This window comes from Neoarius graeffei, chromosome 15 (genome assembly GCF_027579695.1).
Source record: "Neoarius graeffei isolate fNeoGra1 chromosome 15, fNeoGra1.pri, whole genome shotgun sequence".
Lineage (NCBI taxonomy): Eukaryota > Metazoa > Chordata > Actinopteri > Siluriformes > Ariidae > Neoarius > Neoarius graeffei.
The window spans coordinates 19,977,776-20,003,020 of record NC_083583.1 but is presented as its reverse complement, the minus strand read 5'-3'; the positions used below and the strand labels follow the sequence as shown (position 1 = coordinate 20,003,020).

Sequence of the window (25,245 nt, the reverse complement as noted above, 5' to 3'; positions counted from 1 at the left end):
CGAAAGCCTTGTCGCAAGAGCATGCAGAGGCCTTGACGCAGACCAAACAAGTCCTCGTTGTAAGGTGCGTTTGAAAACGGTTGCTTCCTAAGGAAGCAGCACAATGAATTTATTCCAACACCTTAAACAGAAGCCTGCAGCGGAGTGGGAGAAGTGCTGCTCCCAGCGGAATGAAAACAGCCGCAGCACAAGCGCACCATCCACAGTAAAGCAAGCAACCGTCACATTTACGAACTGTGTGCCTTATGATAAGAACGGGGTGCGGTGGGAGGCAATCACAGATGCTATTGCAATGTTCTCATCTACAGGCTTGTTTTTGGCTTCTTTTTGGTTTCTGGTTGCACTTTAACCCCAAAGGGGAAATTTAAGTGAAAACAAAATAAAGGTAAAACTTGTTTTGAACCATTTCTTTGTCATCTGGAGTTTGATTTTTAGTAGGGGGGAAAAAAATCAATTAAAATCGAAAATCAGATTTTTTGTGAAAAAAATCGATTTTTTTTTTTTAGGCCATATCGCCCAGCTCTATGTCAGAGTCACAGTTTCAAGTGACTACAGTAGTTTAACACTGACTAACTGAACATGATTATAAATTCTCACACTTACAGCACTTAAATAATAATCAAAAACAATAATCTTTCTTCTTTTGTACTGTACGACTCTCAGAAATGACCACCGTTACTGCCTTTTGACCTAAACCTGTGCATACACACCCGTCATCAAGCACATGGCCCCATTATATGTCCATTTCTATAAATGTTTTATCCTGATATACCGAGCTCTTTCCTCCTTGTGCAAAATTAAAAAGATCAAACTCAGAGTATTAACAAAATACACTGCATACCTTCTGTCCACTTTTTTTCCTTATTGTTAAATGGTGATCAGGGTTTTTTCTAGAAAAATTTAGTATGAGGGCGCTCACCATGGCGAGGGAGCGAAGCGGGGGGGGGGGGTGCCGGTTGTCCCCCCCCGCCGTGCAAAGCCTTTGAAAAATGCTCCAATGGGACATTCTGAGGCTATCTGAGAGGGAAATTATAACAAATTGTCTGTCAACATTGAAAAAGAAAGACGTAATCTTCTTCTGCGGGATGACATCTTTAAATGCCCAAGTGTCAACAATAACAACTCGCGAACTACTTCTGTCAAAAGCTCCCGCGCCGCTGGGTGAAAGGTCATTCAGTCTCGAGAAATCTCGCTCTACAAGTCAGCTGACCTTGTATGTAACCCATGTCAAATCTCGCGAGAGCAGCCGCGACAAGTAAACAACATGGAGCCTCAGTCTGGAAAACGCCAATTCGGATCGTTTTTGCACCGTCTGGCGGTGTATCTACTATGATTGGAATATTTTTGGAGCAATTATAATGTATTTGATGATCAGACACATTGTCACGTAGTGCTGCTGGGATGTTTTCACGGAGTCGGTAAGGGGGCGCACGCCGAGAGTAAGAGGGCGCAGCGCCCCTGTTCCCCCGTTTAGACGAAAGCCTGGTGATGAAAACACTAAGGGTTAAAATGTATACATCACTTGTCACTCTACAGAGTACAGTATCTATCTGCTTCAGTGACTCCGCACTCAGTCACAGCTGGTCCAGTGAATTTCCATTTCCAAACAGCCACAACAATATCAGGGTGAATAATAAGGGGAGTGGGAGCTTACCACTAGTGTGTTGTCGTGTGGGTGAGGTGACATTGCGGATACAGGGGGTGAGCTGGCCTTCGCCCCGCTCGTGGGAGGAGTCACGTGAACGGTCACTGGAGCGCCGGCGATCCCTCGAGCGCTCACAGCTTCCACTTGAACTGTGTAGGCTCATCTTCACCTGCTCAGCCTTGAATCCAGACTAGTGGGCCGGGTCACTGAGGAGGAGACAACAAATAACATAGCTGATGATTCTAGGGGATTTGATTTAAGTGTGAGGAGACGGGTATTTTTTTTTATTTTCATTGCAGCAGTAACTTTAATACTGTTTCCTCAGTTAATATTTAAGCTTTACCATAATGCTGTCAATCTGGAGAACTTTCATTTGACAACAATCAGAGAAGGAAAAGTGCTTTAGTTTAAAAAAAAAAAAAAAGACAACAGTCATCTATATCCAGCACCCTATATACCAAGTTTCAAGATATTATTTGTCACATTTTTCAAGTTCTGCTGCAGGAAACCAACCCTACCTCTTTACACTGACCTCAGCAGCCCATGGCATAAACCCACCGGACCTTTGGTCCAGGTGAGCTAAAAATTAAAATCTCACATTTCTTAGTATCAAAAAGGCACATATACATTACTTAATCAACACATATACCAACTTTCAAGCCCATACCACTCAGTTTTCAAGTTCTGCTCCGGAAACAAAACCTACCCCCAAGACTAACCTGAGAGACCAAGTCTGAAATTGTTTCCATGGAAACGAAAAATTAAAATTTCTTAGAATGAAAAGGCACATGTACATCACTTTGTTAACATGTATACCAAGTTTCAAATCTGTACCATGAATAGTTTTGGATATATGCTCCGGAAACGAACATTGCTCTTAGAAACTAAGTCAAAATCTATTTTTTTCTGTAAAAATTTGAAAAATACTTTTTTTTTTTTTCCCCCCAGAAAATCCAAAATAGCAAAAGGCACCAATTCACATGTTGCTTGATATGTATACAAAGTTTTAAAGATATGGCCCAGAAATGAAAATGTAACCGGACAGCCGGAACCCGTTTCTATATCCCCCGCCCAAACGAACTTGGAGGGGGATAAAAACCCACAACGCGACGCAATGTAATACAATACATAAAGGTTCTGACTGCAAAGTTGAAATCTGGGCAAAATGTTCTTTTTCTATTGCTGATGGATTTTCGAGATGTTTCGCTGCTGCACACACCGTGGATCTTGTGTGTAAATGTTTTGCCGGGATAAAACGCATCCCGTACTTTACGATTCTGGAGATTGCCAAAGCAAGTGAGCAACAATATCACATGACCACTGTGAGGCATTTGACCGACTTTTAACCAAAACAAGTCGGCATGGACAAACACAGCGGACTCTGCTGTCCCGCCAGTGGAAAAGAAAAGGAAAGCCTGCCTAGTGAGTGCAACTGCAAGATACAGCAAGGTTAGAGGACATGTCATGTTTCTGGACAGATAACTAAGTCATTCTAGCTAGCGCTTAGCTATCTTAGCCTTAGAATGCATGGGTTCCACTCCACGGTAGCAAGTATGGAGTTATACGCCTAATGTTTTGATCTTACAGAGAAAAAACAAAACACAAAAGCAGTAACAGAGAAAAGATATATTCATCTTTTGTTTCATGAATGTCAACCACAAATTACACCCCTATGACTCAAAACTCTCCAAGGTCGATACATGCCCCTTTTCCACCAAAGCAGTTCCAGGGCTGGTTCGGGGCCAGTGCTTAGTTTGGAACCGGGTTTTCTGTTTCCACTGACAAAGAACTGGCTCTGGGGCCAGAAAAACCGGTTCCAGGCTAGCACCAACTCTCTGCTGGGCCAGAGGAAAGAACCGCTTACGTCAGCTGGGGGTGGGGGGGGTCGGAGTTGTTAAGGCCAACAACAATGACAAGACCACGAAAGATCGCCATTTTTAAGCAGCGAGAAGCAGCAGCTGTACAAACGTGAAGTCATCCATTATTATTGTTGTTGTTGCTGCTGCTTCTTCCGCGTTGTTTTTGCTTCGATATTCGCGCCACGGTTTATGCAAACGTAGCGACGTAACTGTTGTATACAGCGACGTAATGACGAGGCTTCCCTTAGCACCGCGAGCTATGGAAAAGCAAACTGGTTCTCAGCTGGCTCGCAAGTTGAACGAGTTGTGAACCAGCACCAGCCCCGAACCAGCCCTGGAACTGATTTGGTGGAAAAGGGGTATTAGAGTCACGATGTTTTCTGCGCGTCGCCATCTTGGTGTGACGCAGTTCCATAATTTAATTAATTAAAGCTCCTTGCGTTCGGCTGTTTCCGTAGGGCCGTACCGTTTACTTCAAGAGGGAGGAGAAAAGTGACCCTCAGCACATCAAAATGATCACATCTCATCCACATGATATTGTTCTTGCGAGACACAGGAAAATGCCATGCACAATTTTAAAAATAAATAAATTTAATTTAAATTTCAGATGACTCGACAGTCTGCACCTTTAAGAAGGATCAAAACGTTTAAAAAGGATTTAAAAGAAATTACTCTATAAAATAACATCACGGGAAACTTTAAAAAGTCTAAAACTACTCAGTTTCAGCTGCCTAAAATGTATTTTTCTTTTTTCATCAGTTAAATTTAAACTGAACCCAACAATAAAAAAAAAGACTAAAATAAGCCCAAATTTTCATAAAAAAACACTTAAAACAATCTAAATTAGAGGTCAGAAACAGCACTGCGATTAAGACGTCAATCAAATTTTAAATAAAAAAAAGCACCGTTTTGTTAAACCATCAGTCACTTCAGAATCCCGATGCAGTCCATAGAGGCCTTCAGTTTTCATTTAAAAACCAGAAAATACCAGAGATGTCTTTCCATCTAGAGGGATTTCTAAATATACACAAACAATTAGAGGAAAAAATAACTGCAGGCGACATCCGGGTGCATGCAATACTTCAGAAACTGTCTGCAATGCAAATGCAATTGTTTGCCTGTTCGAAATATCTAAATATAACGCATTCATGAGGCATCAGAAGGTCTAGTTTGACGTGATGTATACAGTTTCTATCAACATGCAATCAATATAAAAATTCAACAATTCAGAAGAAAAGGAGTTTTAAATTGGTTTGTGAATCATCACCAGATCACCACCGTTTGTCCCAACTGTGTGCTTCTTTTCTGTTCGTTTTAAACTATTTACAATAATAAAAGTGGGTCATTCCATCCGTCACCTCCTCCTTTATGGTTCTTTCCCTGAATACTCACCATCACTGCTTCTTTTGTCTATGGTCTTAATAGAAATTACAGTATTTTCAAAAATATATAAATAATTGTTAGATTGTTTCCGAAACGAGTAAACAGCTTGAGGTTCCATGACCAAAATGTCTTCTTTCGCTAATAAACAAATGACATTTTCTATTCTGAGAAAACTATCATCCTTGTCATAAAACATGCTTTGAATATGCAAATGATCATGATGATTCAAATTAGTATGTGGCATCATCTGGCAACTTCTAGAGCCTGCACATTGCTGGAAGAGATTTGGCAACACTGATCGCTCAAGTGAGTTTAAAACTGTAATCACATGATGTGACCTCTGAATGATTGATGTGAGGCATGTGAAATTTAACAACTCAAAGCCAAACTCTGTGCATTTAGTTAATCATTCAAAGTAGAATAAAGAACTGCAACCTATTTTAAAGATTAAGTAAACAAGTACTTGTGTTTCCTGCTTTGTTTTCAAAGTTCTGTGTGTAATTTGAAAGTTTAACACCAGTTGACAAATTTCGTTGTCACCAGTATTGCTCAACTAGCTTTTACAGAACAGATGAGAGTGAGTGCTCCGTCACCGTATACACTTAAAGAGGAGCTGAAGTCATTTTTAAACTTGCTTTATTTCTTAATTAACGTGTTATTCAATTACGTTTTCAGTTTTATTAACCTTATATCGTGACTCGTATTGGCATATTATATGACACTTATCAGACTTTTCGGTTTCTAGCCATGCTGAATGTAGTTCCTTTGGTCCACGGCAGGCATCGCTTATCTGAGCGATCTTCACGAGACTTGTGCGAGACTTCAAACGTGAAGTGTCAGCGCCGCCATTTTGAAAACTGTTTACACAGCAGCCAGATCGCCATATCATTCCAATTTAGATTAATTTCGAGATTTGCCAGCTTCATCAGTGACGGAGTGTCGGTCCTGCATGCTGTGGCGCATGCACCTGAAAGCATGCCGTGAACAAGGCGCACCTGAGCTCAATTAAGGAACTGTGTGTTTGCCTGTTTAAGGACTGTGCCGATGCATTTGCATCACAAAACGCATTACCGAGCCTTTCTACCCGTTGTCTTGATTTTCTGTTTCTCGTTCTTGTCCTCGCTTAGCCTTTGATGTACTGTTTGCGCCTCGACCGACCCTTTTGCTTGTATTCTCGTTTTTGATCTAGCCTGCCGTTTTGGATTGTTTGCCTGTGTATATATTGTCTCACACATACACATATATATTCTGCACTTTATTAAACTGCATACTTCTGCACATACATCCGCCTTCCTCGCGTACATGACATGGAGATTAATCCATACAACTTCAAACAAACTGAGAAGGGTTGGAAAGACGACAGGATAAGGACGAGTCCATCGCGTTGGTATTTACGTCAATTACTGTCGCACAATTAAAACGTGCCAGATCAGGCAGCTGGTGGGTTTTCAAAATAATAAATTACATGCATGTATTTTTGTGCCAAATACATATTATACTGAGTGCATTTCCCACATAATCCTCACTAAGGTTTTGGACAGCGCTACAAAATGGCGTCCCCACTATATAGTGCCCTATATAGTGAGTAGGGAGCGATTTCGGACACAGGGAAAACTTCTGGCTTGATTACATCAGCATTCGAAGGAGGGCGCGTGCGCACATCTTTTAACAACGTACTTCCGTCCTACGTCTCGCACAGGTCTCAACGAATCTTGTTTACAGCCACTGCTTTGACATATGGACTGATAATATTACAGAGCATATTTCAAAACTCATATAACCTGCTATCGCAGTGACAAAATAGCTGTCAGAAATGCATTCCTACATTTTATAAAATGAGAAATAGAATTTTGATGATTAAAAATTTGCCTTCCGTTCCCCTTAACTGTTGAGGCACCAATCCTACAGAACCAGATGTTGTTACAAGTTCTTACTAACATATTTATATAAAGGCACTGCCTAAAAGTGGAACTCCTGATGAGTGTAAAATGCATCTAAATGGTGGCCAGAGCAGTCACTCATTATTCATGTTACGGGTGGAGCTGTCAGGCCAGGAAGGTGTATTTGTTATGCTACAGACCTCCATTAGAGGTTTACCATCCTGACATGTCATTTACGTACGACTTAAAGTTTGCATGCGCTGTTTATTGAGGGCGTTTTGCTTGTGTTTGGTGCCTTGGTTGAACTGTGGTTTAGCACAAAACTTTGAGCACAGAGTCTATCGGTGCACATTTGGCGAACTTGTAGAGGTTTGCACCGGTTGAGTGGAGCAAGGTGTGTAACATTCAGAACATAGTCTGTAAACATTACTCTGCAAAACTTTGTTTACAACCATGTTACATTAAATATTTTTCTTTTCTTTATTGCTCACAGTGCTCGTGTACGGTGTTTGATGTTATCCTCATGTTCAAGAGGAATAAAACACATCTACATCCATCAGCGACTCTCTGCTGTTGTTCTTAATGCCAAGGGCTGCTACAGAGTTAGCAAATAATCCCACGATAGTTTTTTAAAAAGAAAATTAAAAATAAGCACTGGATAAAAACCCATCTCTCTTATGTAAAAAAAGGATACAAAATTTCGTTGTCCGGTGGTCAAGTGTTGATGAGATACTTTGCATTGCACTTACAATCAGGTGCCCTGTAATGGTACATGTATGTACTGATGTCACCTCTTATGGTTAGGGGAGTTTGACATTTTAATGATTCCTGCCTGCATTTATGAAGCTCTGCCCCCAGAATCCTCATTGGCCCATAGACAAATTTCCTTTTTGCAGGGATGCAGGGGGAAACTCATTAATATTCATGAGGAAAATGCTAACTGATTGGCTGGTGAATGTCAATGTTTCACAGCTTCATTCTCACTTAAAGTGTATATCACGGGTAAATTCAGGAGCAAGATCAATGTAATTTTCCTATTTTATATTAAAACTTTGGTCAAATATCTGTCACATTTTGTGCAATTTTTTTACCTTGTGCAATACCAGAAAAATTCAGTTGAAATCAAGCCATTTGAGGCGAATTGGTCCGCCTCTGAAAAAAACTTAGCATTTGGATTTCCCAACAAATATTGATTTTCGTGACATCACGGGCGGGACGCCTCCCTCTGAATCCTACGCCAGCACTGGTTTGTTTATGAGAAAACGACCTGGTGGTTTTCTGCAAATTTCTTCAACGTTATCACGTAATTATTAAAATGGTTAACAGATGCATCGTAGGAGGGTGTAGCAACACCAATTTTGATGGGATTAGTACTCATCGTTTCCAAAAGACCGGAGAACGAGAGAGAAATGGGAACACCCGGAAGCCGAGGACCACGCAGAGCCGAGAAAAAGACCAAGAAAACCTGTGATTCACAAGTTGAGTGTTGCCAGGGTAAGAAATAATTCTGACATCTCATTATATTCTTCATCCAAAGGTGAAGCAACATTGCGCTCAGGTGACAATTCCATATTTCAATGCAAAATCGCTAGCTGCTAAACCTGGTCTACACAGGCTGTGCACTGAAACCGTGCAAGCTCTCGCAGCCTGCTGGCGCTTCCACAAGTGATGTCACGAATCTGGCTCCAGACTAGCCTGGGCCCGCCCATCCTAAGCATGACGCAACACGAGGACCTGTTACAAGCTTAGTCTGGCCAGGCAGGCTATCTACAGCATTTCCAAGCTCCCGAAAAATCGGGAACCAATCAACTTTGAGCATCTCCAACAGCCCTGGGTAGAGGCGTGTTCAAGGCACTCACGTAGTAGAACTGAGACCGGAAGCCATAGATTGTTTACAGAATCTATGCCGGAAGCGCTTCATTCACATCACGAACATGGAGCAGCGGCAAGCCTTTAACACACCGGTAGATGCTGTATTGAAAGCATTCAACGGGAAGTTCTCATTGAAAACGGAGCAAAGAGCAGCCCTGGAGGTATTTATTGAAAGGAAGGACGTTTTCGCCTTGCTCCCGACCGGCTTCGGTAAGAGTTTAATCTACCAGTTAGCCCCGTCGCGTCACATACGTCAGAGGAAAGAGTGATGTGATTGGTTTAAGCTTTGTCACAGCCTTTTCTGGCTTCGACCAGTAGCAAACTGAGGCATTTCAGAGAGGCGGGTCAACCACAGGCTCTGGGAAACAGTTTGGCTTAATAGCTTGGCCAGACCAAATGCTCGGAGAGCTTGGAAGTCGCGTTAGCCAGGCTAGCTCCAGACTCCCTTGGGATTTTTCCAGACGCGTTTTGTTATTTTATCTTTTTCTGCTGTAGACAGAGGGCCTTGTGCAAAATTACCCTTTTGGATGAGTGTGTTAAGGGACATACTTTCATATAAAAAACAAACAAACAAAATGAAATTGGTCTAGGATATGCACTTTAAAAAAACCCATCTTGGAGAACATATATAAAAAGCTTAAAGCACAACTTTATTCATCACACACTTGTGAAATTTTCTCTCTGCATTTAACCCATCTGAAGCAGTGAACACACACGTGAGCAACGAGCACACACACACACACACCCAGAGCAGCGGGCAGCCATACTAACAGCGCCCGGGGAGCAATTGGGAGTTAGGTGCCTCGCTCAAGGGCACCTCAGCCCAAGGCCGTCCCATATTAACCTAACCGCATGTCTTTAAACTGTGGGGGAAACCAGAGCACCCAGAGGAAACCCACACAGACACGGGAAGAACATGCAAACTCCACACAGAAAGGCCCTCGCTGGCTGCTGGGTTCGAACCCAGAACCTTCTTGCTGTGAGGCGACCGTGCTAACCACTACACCACCCCAATAAGATATATATATGCAATAAGATTAGGTTGTGGATACGGTTGGTAAACGTTATCTAGTTTGCGGAGAACCAACAGGCTCTGATTGGCCAATCAGGTCGCACGTTCCTCATTCCCGGGCCAATCAGGGAGCACGTTCCTCGAGAATATTCATGAGTTTTCCTCTGCCTACCTGCAAAAAGGAAATACGCCTGTAGTGGGTCTATAAAATGATTGACAGCAAGCACATCCATTCCAAACACAAACAAGTATTCCGGACCGGAAGTCTGTTTTCCCTCAGACTTCTTGTTTTTGGGTCGTTTTTTTAATCGTGCTCTATCTTCCAAATACACGTAAAGAATTAAAAAAAAAAATCACATACTGCACCTTTAAATCATTCCACATCTCTGGTTAGGATTTAAGCCACATCATCGTCACTCAATATTTGTAATTTAATTTCCAAAAGTCTTCCTGATAAGAATACTAGTGAGCTAGCTAGTTAACAATATGCAGTTCGTTACTTATATAACGTCTGAATAAACTAAATAAAATTGTTCTAACTCCAGAGAGCGACCTGATAAACCTGGTTTCATCAATCACCGCTAAAAAAAACCAACGCTGGCTTCGTGTTTACTTCATTACACAATCCTAGAAGGTGTCACGTACCGAGCAGTTAGCTAACAAATCATGTACTGTTAAGTGTATTCGTTCGTGTTTTAGCCATAGATAATGTTAGCTTTAAAAAAAAAAAAAAAGAGAGGCCTCTTTAAACATTAAGCACGGAAGTTGGCTAGTCAGCTAGCTATGTTTCTCCAGTCAGGTAACGCCAGGTAACGTTAGCTACCTAGCTTCAAATACACACGAACACTGCGCAAAGTTAGCCAAGAACTCTCTAGATAAATACAGAAATAACCCATTTGCCTACCATACTAGCAGACTTACGCGTTCAGTTTCACAGCTTTAGCCTTCCTGTGGCTAAGTGGAGAAACGAGCTAAAGCGCTAGCAAGTTAGCACATATTTTTAAAGGAATTCGAGTCACGGCAAAAGTAAAACCTTAAAGCTAACAATGAAAACTTCTATCATGATTAAAAGTAAGCGGTTTCTTACCTTTATATCGTCATAAGTGTTGATATTTAGATGAGTGTTTTTGGTAAAAGAGCCAAGTCATCGAGCGGCAAAAATAAAATTATGAAAAATTCCACATATGCGTCTGCATTTTCCAAAATCAATCCTGTCTGACTGGTACTGCTGACAGGAAATAACTGTAGACCCAGTCAAATCTCGCGAGAACTGGAAACAGCACCACATCTGTTCAAGTTTTTTTTTAAATGTCAGCTCTCGCGAGAACTGGAAACTGACGCTCAGGCACCTGAGCATTGGCATTACCATATAGAGCTCTACAGTATTCTTTATAGTATTTTTTTTTCTCATAAAAAAAAACCCTTTTTGTTGTAAAGTAAACCTTTTAAAAGACTGTAAACATAGTCATCAGTAATGCTGAATAATGTTGGTCCAAGACATTTTAGATACAATTATGTTTATTTTGTTATTTGTTAAAAAAGGAAAAAAAATAAATAAAATTAAACAAATAAATAAAATAAACAAAACAAATTAAAATAAAAAATACAAATAATAATAATAATTATTATTATTATTATTATTATTATTATTAAAACAGTTTTATTTGGGTTATTTTATCACTGTATAATAAAATAACATAAAACACTTGTTAACTATTCTAATAAAAGACATACAGCAGAAGCTGTGCTGTTACTTGTCCTTTTCCTTTTTACATTTCAACTCATTTGTTCAACTAATCAAACGTTTTCAAAGTTGAACTTATGACATTGAAACAATTCAATAAATTACTACAAAACAATAAATAAAACAAACAGCGAATTAGTGCATAGTAGAATAAATCAACAAAGATTTAACGCAGAGACAGGAAAATTCGGTTTCTCTCTGTGGCTTTAAAACATAATAAGCTAAAAAAAAAAAAAAAAGGAGGTAAGACAAAACAGAAGCAGTCCCGTGTATTAACTTGAGATCTGGATTGGACTGTTCCAGGCTTGGAAATCTGAAGACAGAGTCTTGGATTTCCCCTTTTGTCCTTTCTGTGAGTCATTGATTCTGGGTATGATTACAGTCTTCAGCTTTACTTGAAGCCAGTCCTGTCTTTCCAGTGATTGCTTGTGTTCTCCAACATTGTGCATCAGCTGGACCTCACTGATGGACCTCTTGCTGTGAGAAGTGTGAATTGTTGATCAGTCAACACAACTAGGAACAAGTAAAGTAAAGCTGTCAAAATACACTAAAATGAATTAAAACAATGCTCTTACCTGATTGGTAGCCCTTCCAAATGTATCAGACTGCAAAGACTCCAGAACAAAATAATTAAAATAGCCTTATCCATTGCATGTACTGGAAATATTTTATTGGCTGCAAAGAGTAAAGAAGAAATGAAGAATAAAAGATTAGGTACTTGAATAGAAAGAATGACAAAACATTTAACTGTGACTTGGGACATTAAATTGATTATAATACAATTGACTTACAAAACTGTGATTTACTGTTGCGATTTCCAACGAAGCCCCAAGCGTCGGTCACCATTTCAGTTGTGGTGGGTGCTGGTGTCTTTTTATTCCCAAACCCCTCCCCTTGGTCATTGATGAGCAATCCCAATTATTGATGGTGATGTCACCCCATGCTTTGATGGGAAAAGGCATGTATATGACAACACCTCCAGTCACCCTCCACCACTACCACTTTTGTTTTCAACACCTCGACTAAGACCTCTTGTGATCAAACTGTCATCAAACTGATACAATATATGGACGTTCAGGAGGAGAACAGCATGTGTTTCCATTCAATGGAAGGTAGAATATGGTTGAAGGTAGATGATCATCGAGAAGAGGATGATTGCATTTGCTTTAAAACTCAGGTTCAGAAAACAAACCTTGAACAAATTTAATGAGCAATCAATAATAAGATAATTTGTTTCACTTGTCTCTTTTTATTAAAAGTTGGTAACAACAACAATATTTTTGTCTGGGTAATTTGTTGCATTAATTTTTTTCTCCCTTCGTAAATTGTCCCGGGGTGTGAGAAATTCAAAGAAAAAGGAAGCAAAAAAAAAAAGAAAGAAAAAAGTGAGAAGGAAAATCATCAAAATTATAGTAATACAGCCAGGCTATTAAAAAGAATACATATGTCAATATCTAGACCTTTGGTACCTTTTAAGCTTTTATGCAAGATAGAATAGAAAAGTCAAGAAAAAAGACATCACTCCCTTTTTTATCCATGGTATTATAATGTGGAAGTTGCAAATTGATTCCCATATTTGCCATATATGCATGACAAAACAAGGCCTAGCTGATGCTTGCATGATCTGTGATGATCTATGGGAAGTGCACAACCTTGTCATACTCTTGTGGGGCACATTGGGTAACCATGAGAGAAGTTTTCTAAATGTGGCAGAGGAATGGCTATGTCATGACATAAGTAGTAAGTCCTAGAAAACATCCAAAGTGATATATGGTTCAGCAAATCTCTGGTATAGTATTGAAACTCTTTTGTCTGAGGTTGGCTGACCATTGCATGGTTGCTTTGTCTCCCAATAGCGCATACTATATCTTAACTTTTACTCCTAAATTAGTAAGGGTGAGTTACTTCTTCTAAATCAGGAAGGGAGAGCTTACAGATTGAGGTCGAAAGGACTCCACCCCCGAGGCCACATGGCATAGTGTGGAGCAGGGCATTTTTCAGAGAATATTCAGCATCTCTTTCAAAGGGCAAACATTGATTTGTGTATTGTGTGATACGTAAAAGCATTGGTAGGTCAGTATGGTGGCATTCAGTGCTACCTATTAATAATAGTAGCCTATTTGGTGTCTGGTCAGCATGGCATCCTAGTGAACTTTTTCTTTTCTTTGAGTAATTTCAAGTTTGGGGGAGGCAGAGAAACTACAGTTAGGTCCATATATATTTGGACACTGACACAAATTTTGTTTTTTTACCTGTTTACTGAAACATATTCAAGTTATAGTTATATAATGGACATGGACATAAAGTCCAGACTTTCAGCTTTCATTTGAGGGTATCCACATTAAAATTGGATGAAGGGTTTAGGAGTTTCAGCTCCTTAACATGTGCCACCCTGTTTTTAAAGGGACCAAAAGTAATTGGACAATTGACTCAAAGGCTATTTCATGGGCAAGTGTGGGAAATTCCTTTGTTATGTCATTCTCAATTAAGCAGATAAAAGGCCTGGAGTTGATTTGATGTGTGCTGCTTGCATTTGGAAGATTTTGCTGTGAAGAAAACATGCGGTCAAAGGAGCTCTCCATGCAGGTGAAACAAGCCATCCTTAAGCTGCAAAAACAGAAAAAAAAACATCCGAGAAATTGCTACAATATTAGGAGTGGCAAAATCTACAGTTTGGTACATCCTGAGAAAGAAAGAAAGAAAGAAAGAAAGAAAGAAAGAAAGAAAGAAAGAAAGAAAGCACTGGTGAACTCATCAATGCAAAAAGACCTGGACACTCACAGAAGACAACAGTAGTGGATGATCACAGAATAATTTCCTATGGTGAAGAGAAACCTCTTCACAACAGCCAATCAAGTGAACAACACTCTCCAGGAGGTAGGCGTATCAATATCCAAATCTACCATAAAGAGAAGACTGTGTGAAAGTAAATACAGAGGGTTCACTGCACGGTGCAAGCCACTCATAAACCTCAAGAATAAAAAGGCTAGATTGGACTTTGCCAAAAAACATCTAAAAAAGCCAGCACAGTTCTGGAAGAACATTCTTTGGACAGATGAAACCAAGATCAACCTCTACCAGAATAACGGAAAGAAAAAAGTATGGTGAAGGCGTGGTACAGCTCATGATCCAAAGCATACCATATCATCTGTAAAACACGGCAGAGGCAGTGTGATGGCTTGGGCATGCATGGCTGCCAGTGGCACTGGGTCACTAGTGTTTATTGATGATGTGACACAGGACAGAAGCAGCCGGATGAATTCTGAGGTATTCAGAGACAAACTGTGTGCTCAAATCCAGCCAAACTGATTGGTTGGCGTTTCATAATACAGATGGACAATGACCCAAAACATAAAGCCAAAGCAACCCAGGAGTTTATTAAAGCAAAGAAGTGGAATATTCTTGAATGGCCAAGTCAGTCACCTGATCTCAACCCAATTGAGCATGCATTTCACTTTTTAAAGACTAAACTTCAGACAGAAAGGCCCACAAACAAACAGCAACTGAAAACCGCTGCAGTAAAGGCCTGGCAGAGCATTAAAAAGGAGGAAACACAGCGTCTGGTGATGTCCATGAGTTCAAGACTTCAGGCAGTCATTGCCAACAAAGGGTTTTCAACCAAGTATTAGAAATGAACATTTTATTTACAATTATTTAATTTGTCCAATTACTTTTGAGCCCCTGAAATGAAGGGATTGTGTTTTAAAAAATGCTTTAGTTACTCACATTTTTATGCAATCTTGTTCAACCCACTGAATTAAAGCTGAAAGTCTGAACTTCAACTGCATCTGAATTGTTTTGTTCAAAATTCATTGTGGTAATGTACAGAACCAAAATTAGAAAAATGTTGCCTCTGTCCAAATATTTATGGACCTAACTGTACGTGGTAAGGTAAAATAGGTAAATTAAAACATAGAAAGAACCATTATTGAATCAATGTGAAGCTGTATTTGTAGAAAGAAGAGTCCATTTACGCAAATAAAACATAGGGCTACTTCAACAAATAATAAGCTTAATAATTCATCTTAAATTTAAGGGTTTTTTTTTTCAACTTAATTTATAGGTTTTAACTTGTTATAAGGATGAAAGGTAGATGCACTGTGTTTTTAGCTTTATTATTTTTGCTTTGTGTGTTTTTTTAATGAAAGATATATGTAAGAAGAAAAATATTTACACTCTGAATTTTTAATGGAAAGGAACTACAAAAAAAAAAAGATCTGACATAAATAGCTATCTTTTGCAATTGAACAGCTTTCACATGAAACACAAAGGATATATCATGGGATTTATTTCATATGAAAACAGCTCTGCCCTCCCACCTAATGCTGCCCTTGATGAGGCTGAGTACTGATGAAGCTGAGCCTGCAGTACAAGTGGAATCCACTGCTAAATTGTTCTCATTACCTCATGCAAGTACAATGTGTGTCATCCCACTAATGGTATGTCGCTGCAGTAGTGTGCACAGGAACCTGACAGGGATTAAGGTGAAGAATTGCTTACAAACCATTAACTGGGGTCACCGCCATGTTGTAATGACAGCCATGTAGCAATAAAATCATACAGGTCTCCCTCTAAAAGTGGAACAGTGAGGTTGGTATACAAAAAAAAATAACTCTATATATAACCTTTTGGTCAACTTGTGGTCCTTTGTTAACAGTTCTATTTATATCTGTAAGAATGTGAAATTTTGCACATGTGAGAAAGAGGCATCCTCGCAAACATTTCAGTTATCCGAAGCAAGTCATAAATTCTGCATGTCTGCATTATTTACTGCACTGAATACCTCTTGGACCAGAAAGTGACAGTGTAAGAATGTGCTGTGACATCACCCATGCCTTGTATGATAACATTTTTAAAATTAAACGTGAATGTTTGCATCTCATATTAACAACACTGTTGCCCAGGATCAAGACCTTGTTGTGGTAAGGGGGCTTGTGTACATCAGTGAACCTGAGGGCGATATCACTTAGAGCCACCTGGAATGAACAGACATGAAAGGAGACATCAGACAAAAAGCATTCTTAAAGGCCCCTATAAAAGGTACAAAAAAAAAAACAACAACAAGTGTGCCCTGTCCATTTAGGGTTACAGGGACCCACCCCTGAAGCCAGGCCCAGGAACATCCAGTGACAGGGCTACCTATGCAACTTGGTCTGGCTCAGCCTGATATGGGTGTGGTATCATCATGTAGGCTCATAACTTGTAAGAAGAGGGATGGGGGTTAGAAACAATGGTCAATGGGCAGCAGGCATGTGATGGACAGTCTTAGAAGGACTAAATTTTGCAACTGAAACTCAGGGAATGTGTAATGTCACTTTGTTGGCAGGGAAAGAGCCTAAAATAGTCTAGGCCATGCAAAGGAATTGACTAGATATAATCAGCTTTACATCCACACATGGTATGGCTTCCAGTCTTCCAGTACCAACCAATTTTGTGTTTGTATCATCAGAATTGAGGCCATAGATTTAGGACACTCGGATAAAGAGATAGGCACAGATGTCAACTGATCATCAGTTGGTGATCAATTGGATTCACAGGGAATTAGTCAATGCCGAGTTTCCCAAAAGCATCATAGCACAAAGATCATCATTAAATGGTAGCATGAACAGCACAATGAACACTCTCTCTCCTAGTTAAGATGCTCTTAGTGTTAAGAGGCTTTTGGGAATCCCACCATAGATTTACAATCCCATTTCCAAAAAAGTTGGGACACTGTGTAAAACATAAATAAAAACAGAATGTAAAGATTTGCAAATCAAGGAAACCCTATATTTCATTGAAAATAGTACAAAGACAACATATCAAATGTTGAAACTGAGAAATTTTATTGTTTTTTGAAAAAAATATATGCTCATTTTGAATTTAATGTCAGTAACACATTTCAGAAAAGTTAGGACAGGGACAACAAAAGACTGGAAAAGCTGTGTAATCCAAAAAAGAAAAAAAAAACTAATTTGGTTAATTGGCAATAGGTCAGTAACACGACTGGGTATAAAAAGAGCATCCCAGAGAGGCGGAGTCCCTGAGAAGTAAAGATGGGGAGGGGTTCACCGCTCTGTGAAAGACTGCGTGGGCAACAATTTAAGAATAACGTTCCTCAATATAAAATTGCAAAGAATTTTGGGATCACGTCAGCTACGGTACATAATATCATTAAAAGATTCAGAGAATCTGGAGAAATCTCTGTATGCAAGAGACAAGGCTGAAAACTTACATTGGGTGCCTGTGATCTTCAGGGCCTCTGGCGACACTGCATTAAAAGCAGACATGGAAATTACTGTATGGGCTCAGGAACACTTCAGAAAACCATCGTCTCTTTTACAATGGACTGAGGCAAAGTGGAAAATTGTTCCCAGGTCTGACAAATCAAAATTAGAAATTCTTTTTAGAAATCATGGACACCACGTCCTCCAGGCTAAAGAGGAGAGGGACCATCCGGCTTGTTATCAGTGCACAGTTCAAAAGCCAGCATCTGTGATGGTATGCGGGTGTATTACTGCACATGATATGGGTAGCTTGTACATCTGGGAAGGCCTCATTAATGTTGAATGATGTATACACATTTCAGAGCGATATACTGCCATCCAGACAAAATCTTTTTCAGGGAAGGCCTTCCTTCTTTCAGCAAGACAATGCTAAATTTCTTTCTGCACATATTAAAACTGCATGGCTCCGTAGTAAAAGAGTCCGGGTGCTAAACTGGCCTGCCTGCAGTCCAGATCTGTCTCCCATTTAAAACATTTGGCACATTATGAAGCGCAAAATACAATAAAGGAGACCTCAAACTTTTGAGCAACTAAAATTGTATATTAGGCAAGAATGGGACAACATTTCACTTTCAAAACTACAGCAACTGGTCTCCTCAATTCCTAAATGTTGTTAAAAGTAGAGGTGATGCAACACGGTGGTAAACATGCCCCTGTCCCAACTATTTTGAAACATGTTGCTGACATCAAATTCAAAATGAGCATATATTTTTCAAAAAACAATAAAATTTCTCAGTTTCAACATTTGATATGTTGTCTTTGTACTATTTGCAATGAAATATAGGGTTTCCATGATTTATAAATTCTGTTTTTATTTACAGTTTACACAGCGTCCCAACTTTTTTGGAATTGGGGTTGTACATGGTAAACCGAGGAGAGTTTCTGAATTGACTGGTGGCATCTGTGAGAACTTCTGCGGGAAATTAATTTAACTCCCACCTTCAAAAGAACTTTCTCGCTTGTACTGAGAGAGGTCAGGGACATTGAATCTGAAAGTACCATATTGACGTTCTAGAGACAGCTGCAAGAACCTGTGGTCAGAAGCCTGCCACTGTCTGTAATTGCCAGTAATCCTAGGATGTGCTGGTGGACACCAATGATTTGGGAAGTCATCAAGTTGAAGACGGAGGCCTTCTGAATAATACTCATGGAAGGCTCTCCTGATTAGGTTTAATGGTATCGGAGAGGCAGAAGTGTTGTAGCAAAATAAGTTATAAAAGCAAAAGCTTGGACTTGGGGAGGAGTTTGTCTGGTCATGGGAAAAACATCTTTTGGTGGCCTCACAGCTTTTCTGTCAAAATGTTTGAGGTTGATGGACCGTGAGATTGAGACAAGGCCCTGCACAATCTCTGCTGAGCAAGTGTGGGTGAGTGTTGACCTTTAATGAGAATATTGTTGAGTGACAGAAGGAGCACTTTGAGGAACTCATGCCCAGGCAAGGTTCAAGAGGCGGCACTATAAATCTCTTATGTTTTTGAGTCTAGCTCTGTGAATGTGGTCAGAATCTTTCATAGCAGCAAGACTGCAGGGGTAAATGCAATTTGACCAGATATCTTGAAGGTACTAGACAAGGATGGGGTTGTGTGGTTAAGGTCAGGGTTCAGGAGATGAGACTTTGTCAAATAGTTTAACTAAGAATTCTGGAGAAACAATGACATGATCTTTGTTGTTGCACATTTTGTTAAGGGTCGTGGACGTAAGTTACTCCAGTCATGTGTCTTGTGGATTTGCAGAAGGCTTGCTTTTCTCTGTCAATCTCTGGTCCTATTTTCACCTGCAGTCACAAGCTTTGGGTACTAGCCAAAAGACTAAGGTTACAAGTAGTGGCAGTGGAAATGCAGGCTTGCTGGAGGAACTTATTCTCCATGATAAGGTGAGAAGCTCTATAATCTGGGACATTCTCTGAGTAGAGCTACTGCTCCTTCCTAATTCAGAGAAGTTAGTTATAGCGGTGTGGACAGTTGTATTAGGTATATCCCAAAGGATGGACACCCTGGGGCAGACCCAGAACCCACTGGAGAGATTATACACTATACGGCTAAAAGTATGTGAACACCTGACAGTTCACATTCATATGTGTTTGTTGAACATACCATTCCACATTTAGCCCTCTTTGCTCTTATAATAACTTCCACTCTTCTGGGAAGCCTTTCTACTATATTGTCAAGCTTGGATGTGGAGATATGTGCCCATTCATCCACAGAAGCATTAGTGAGGTCAGGCACTGATATTGAGAGAGAAATCCAGGAGTGCATTCCACAGTCTAATTCCAAAAGTATTCAGTGGGGCTGAGGTCAGGGCTCTTTGCAGGCCACTAAAGTTCTTCCACACCAACCTTGGTAAACCATGTCTTTATTGACCTCACTTTATGCACAGCAGCACTGCCATGCTGGAACAGGTTTGGGTCTCTTAGTTCCATTGAAGGGAAATCTTAATGCTACAGCATACAAAGATTTTCTAGACATTTGTAAGCTTCAAACTTGCAACAGTATGAACAGGAGAAGGCCCAAATATGGGTGTGATGGTCAGGTATTCCCAAACTATTGACCCATATTGTATTGTATCTCACAGTTCTGGGGGATGAGTTCTTGGGATTTGGGGTAGATCCAGAACATTCTGACTGGGGTGATAAGTCAGGTCAAGTGGGTTTTAACGTAATCCCTCTATATATCTTGGAACGAAATGTCAAGTCAAGTTTATTTATATAGTGCTTTTAACAGCAGACGTTGTCACAAGGCAGCTTTACGGAAAATTAAAGACTTTAAGCATGAGCTTATTTTATCCCTAATTTATCCACAATGAGCAAGCCTGTGGCGACAGTGGCAAGCATGGGTGTCACCACCATTGATTTCATAATTCTTCGTTTGGACCCCCCACACACACACATTTAACCTAAAATATTAGTTCACCCAGCGCTGTTTCTGTTGCTTCATGAAAGAATCTATTCCACTTGATCGATAAGAGAATAGACATACCACTGAAAATCCACTCCAGGTTTTCTGGGCGTTACCTACAACAACTCACTGCACACAAATGAAGTGAATCTCAGTGCAAGCAAAGACATTTTGGTGCAAGGTGCAGCTGCTCGAAAGTGGAGGAGGTAACGTCAGCCCCATTGCCACCTCACAATGTCTAGCTTTTGCTAAAACCTTATTCTTTTGTTATATGCCCTCAAAATTAACCCTAGGCCATGTTAAATTAATGTTCAACTAAACAATGAAATAAGCTTAGCCTCATGGGGTATTCTTGGTTGATGATGAATTGTTTGCAGTATTTGCTCCTCCCCAGACACAATGGATATCAGGAAATTCTTTACAAAGAAGCGGAAAGTCAGGCAAAATTTCCCCACAGGACGTTTTTTTTTTTTGTCCCAAAGGAAATGTTAGTGCAGTTAGCTGGCTAGTCAATGTTGGGAGATGTATCAGCTAGCTTAATGTTAGCTATCATTTAATTCAAACCCAGTAGGCCTGCCTTACTGTAATGCCAAGAATGAGGTCAAGTCTGCTCTGATGATATTTATGGATTCCTTGTTTTGTCTGGTCTTTGCCAGTTTTCTGGAAAGTAACATGGGAAATCAGTGTATGGGGAAGGAATAATAGAAAGGAAAGCAATGGAGAGAGATGGATGTTATTCCAGGTGGATTGTGAAGGAAAGGGGGATAAAAGTTATGAAGTGGTAGAAATTGTGGTGGCACCAATGTAAGAAGGAGTTATATCTATAAATCTATTTGTTGTACTAATCTGTAAATGTTACTGTAGTACCACCATTGCATGTAGGTTGACAAAACTGCACTTGTTCATTGTGTGATGTTATCTTTTATGTGTCGTTGCTTGACACAGTGTGATTTTGTGTTATGAAGACTGCATGATGCCATGTCATTTTTGTTATGAGTATCACTAAAGCGGAAAAAAGTAAAATGCACCCACTAAAGTCACTGTTGGTGGTTAACAAAATTGCACCTGTTCATTGTGTGAAGTTATTTTTTATGTGTCACTGTTGCTTGACACAGTGTGATTTTGTGTTATGAAGTTTGCATGATGCCATGTCATGCCTGTTCATTGTGTGAAATTATGAATATTCTTATTTTTAAACATACAGTTGAGTGTCACTATTGCTTGGCACAGTGGCATGTTGTGTTACATCTAAAACTAAATAAAAAAGGAAACACAAAATAAAAAGTAAAATGCACCCATAAAGTCATTGTTGGTGATAAATTGTGTCACATTCATCTCATTATCTTAGGCAGAGCAGTGGGTTTAAAAACAGGCTGATGAATATATGGACTAGTTGAATGAGGACTTACTGTTGAGTCTCTAAAATAGCCATTGAATTAAGTGACTTTTGTAGGTAAAATTAGGTGTTTAACAACCTGTTAAAAATACACCAGAATACAGGAAATGGCATCTAATTAATTAAAAATTTTCTGGGGGAGGACCCCCAGACCCCCCACAGTGTGTCCCCTCCACATTAAAAATGCTTCTGACGCTCCTGGTGGCAAGGAAAAACTCCCTCAGACAACATGAGAAAGAAACCTTGAAAGGAACCAGACTCAAAAGGGAACCCATCCTCATTTGGGTGATAACAGATAGCAAATTACTTATAATCATGCTTCTATAATAGTGTCCTATATAGTCACAAGGTATAACTGTGTAACCAGGAAATTCATTATAGTTTTAACATGAAGTCTGTTTTGTTGAAGTTATAAACTGTTCATTGATGGAAACTTGAGTGTAAAACTATTCATGACAACTACAGTCCTAAAGTTATCATGGCAGCTGTCGTCCTCAGCCATAGATGCATTACTGTAAGTGTCCAGAGCCATCGTCCAAGTGCGACTTTCGACTGTCCATATGGGGCCGTCCTCCACAGCAGCAGTGTGATGAGACTCCAGCCAAACGTAGGGCATCAGGATGGATCAGGCAGCTCCGAGGAGCAGAAGAGGTCAGCATCACTGGTGTCTCAGGATCGACATGTAACTGTAATTTGACTGAGGATCGTAATGTCGTTTTTCCAGGACAATGATGCAACACGTAACATTATGCAAGACTAGATAAAGTGCAATACTCAAAAGTGTAAGATGACTACAGACAGGAAATACACAGAACGGAACAATAAATACACAGAACGTGTGCTGTAAACTGTAAACTATTAGCAGGGTAACATCAATAGATTTAGTGTTCCATACAGTGTCTGATGCAGCTTTGTAAAGTGCAGTGTGCAGTTGTATTTAGTCAAACAGGGTTAGGTGTTTGACTAGCCCAGGTGAGTGTTGGATAGACAAAAAGATAAAAGGTTTTAAAGCTAGTGCTTACCTTGGTTCTAAATGTCAAAACCAATTTAGAAATTCTTAAAGTGCAAACAGGTTATTAGCTTTTAAACTAAATTAAAGCACATGTTCAGTCTCCTATCATCTTATAAACATATTTATACCGTCATTCTTAGTCCTGGTTATGACTTTAAACTGCAACCGGTGGTGAGTCTCAGGTCTGGGAGGACTTGAGTATTGAGGAAAATGGAGTTACCCCTTAATTACCATTGCTCCCAGGTCCGCTCTGACCTGGAGTGGTAGCACCTGCCTGGGTTCCAGCTATGGGTTAAATAGTGCATCACCAATAAGGCACTGGCAGCAGGGTGCTTTTCAGTGCAATGTGGCAGATGAACCCAACAGGGCCAATGGCACACCACCAGATGGCATGCGGAAGAGCCACTCAAATGGCCTAGGGATGGCATCACTCGGCAAGTCAGTTGTTACTGTGGGGCAACTTCCATACCCGTAAGGTCTGTGGCACTTTTGTGCACCACTTGGCATCAGGTCTGGAGGTCCAGAGAGACAACACGATGGGGGCATGACATCATTTGTCGTACCTTACTGTTCAAGGCACTTCATTAGGAGAGGAGCTCTGGTGCAGGCCTTGAGGCCCAACTCCATGTCTTCACATCCTAATGAAGCAGTCATCATCGCTAGCGATGGACAGCCGCCGCCGCTGACTATAAACATATAGCTAAATTTATAGGTCCAAAATTATCAGTAAGACCTAGATGTATATAACACTTTGCCTTGGATTACATACGTCTGTATGGTGATTGTTGATTGAAAGTAAGACAAAAAGGTAAGAAGTTCTACTATGTTTACTTTTGATGCTGTGTGAATTACAAGCTCTAATAGAAAGTAGTGATGGGAATTATGGTTCTTCAGAGTGAGTCAGGCGGCACGGTGGTGTAGTGGTTAGTGCTGTCGCCTCACAGCAAGAAGGTTCTGGGTTCGAGCCCCGGGGCCGGCGAGGGCCTTTCTGTGCGGAGTTTGCATGTTCTCCCCGTGTCCGCGTGGGTTTCCTCCGGGTGCTCCAGTTTCCCCCATAGTCCAAAGACATGCAGATTAGGTTAACTGGTGACTCTAAATTGACCGTAGGTGTCAATGTGAGTGTGAATGGTTGTCTGTGTCTATGTGTCAGCCCTGTGATGACCTGGCGACTTGTCCAGGGTGTACCCCGCCTTTCGCCCGTAGTCAGCTGGGATAGGCTCCAGCTTGCCTGTGACCCTGTAGAAGGATAAAGCGGCTAGAGATAATGAGATGAGAGTGAGTCAGATAATTTGGCTATAAGCGTAGACTCTTTTGACTCCCATACAGCTCATTGCTATTTATTTCTATCCTGGACAACAGTTTGTGATATTTCTGACCTCTGACAACAGCTGGATTTACACTGTGTGATTTCAGAAGTCTTAAGATTATTTTCGTCACATTGTATGAGAATGTGTGATAATGCTCTCCACAGCAGATTATAAGTTCCTCTAATTGACCTGTGATTTAAAGAACAGTTATACGTTCTGTTTATGTCATTGATCAGCAGGAAATACATTTTTTTCTGTCCATTTGTATATTTCAGTTACATTTTGCCATCACATATCTGTGAAGATACTCAGTCTGTCAAAATATACCCTAACCATGTAGCACTATGTAACTAAGATACATTAACAATCTGGCATCCGTTACACCTACACAAAAAAAAAATTCTTGGAAAAAAAATCAGTATACACCACCATGTTTGAATAAAGAGTAGGGGTAACTTTAAACTTGTTGATCAGTTTGCCTTATCAACTGTGTATGTATGTATGTGTGTGTGTGTGTGTGTGTGTGTGTGTGTATGTGTCAGATTCCCAGATTCCTGGTTTCTTCAGCTCAGCATACTGAAATAACAAAAATAAAAAGAATATCTCATCATCTCTAGCCACTTTATCCTGTTCTACAGGGTCGCAGGCAAGCTGGAGCCTATCCCAGCTGACTACGGGCGAAAGGCGGGGTACACCCTGGACAAGTCGCCAGGTCATCACAGGGCTAACACATAGACACAGACAACCATTCACACTCATATTCACACCTACGGTCAATTTAGAGTCACCAGTTAACCTAACCTGCATGTCTTTGGACTGTGGGGGAAACCGGAGCACCCGGAGGAAACCCACGCGGACACGGGGAGAACATGCAAACTCCGCACAGAAAGGCCCTCGCCAGCCACGGGGCTCGAACCCGGATCTTCTTGCTGTGAGGTGACAGCACTAACCACTACACTACCGTGCCGCCCTAAA

The 25,245-nt window shown here is 40.4% G+C and overlaps 2 protein-coding genes across 2 annotated transcripts in view; both read right to left on the bottom strand.

The window, feature by feature from the left end:
* LOC132899234 (BTB/POZ domain-containing protein 10) overlaps positions 1 to 10,896 on the bottom strand; it is a 35,499-nt gene extending 24,603 nt beyond the window's left edge. Inside the window, exons 1-2 of the mRNA XM_060940976.1 lie at positions 10,739 to 10,896; positions 1,655 to 1,851 (exon numbers count right to left, since the gene is read on the bottom strand). Of these exons, the coding sequence (XP_060796959.1) occupies positions 1,655 to 1,808 (154 nt within the window). The 5' untranslated portion in view covers positions 1,809 to 1,851; positions 10,739 to 10,896. The remainder of the gene's footprint in view (positions 1 to 1,654; positions 1,852 to 10,738) is intronic.
* Positions 10,897 to 11,667: 771 nt separating this feature from the next.
* On the bottom strand, positions 11,668 to 12,044 carry pth1b (parathyroid hormone 1b). The gene is made up of 2 exons (XM_060940641.1): positions 11,971 to 12,044; positions 11,668 to 11,872 (listed from the first exon to the last, which is right to left on the bottom strand). The coding sequence occupies exons 1-2, from the start codon at positions 12,042 to 12,044 to the stop codon at positions 11,668 to 11,670; spliced, it is 279 nt and encodes a 92-aa protein (XP_060796624.1).
* Positions 12,045 to 25,245: the final 13,201 nt, after the last annotated feature.

Coding starts and splice junctions, on each gene's coding strand:
- pth1b (XM_060940641.1), bottom strand. CDS start 12,044: ATGGATAAGGCTATTTTAATTATTTTGTTCTGGAGTCTTTGCAGTCTG. Junction 11,873..11,970: donor TTGGAAGGGCTACCAATCAG/GTAAGAGCATTG, acceptor CACTTCTCACAG/CAAGAGGTCCATCAGTGAGG.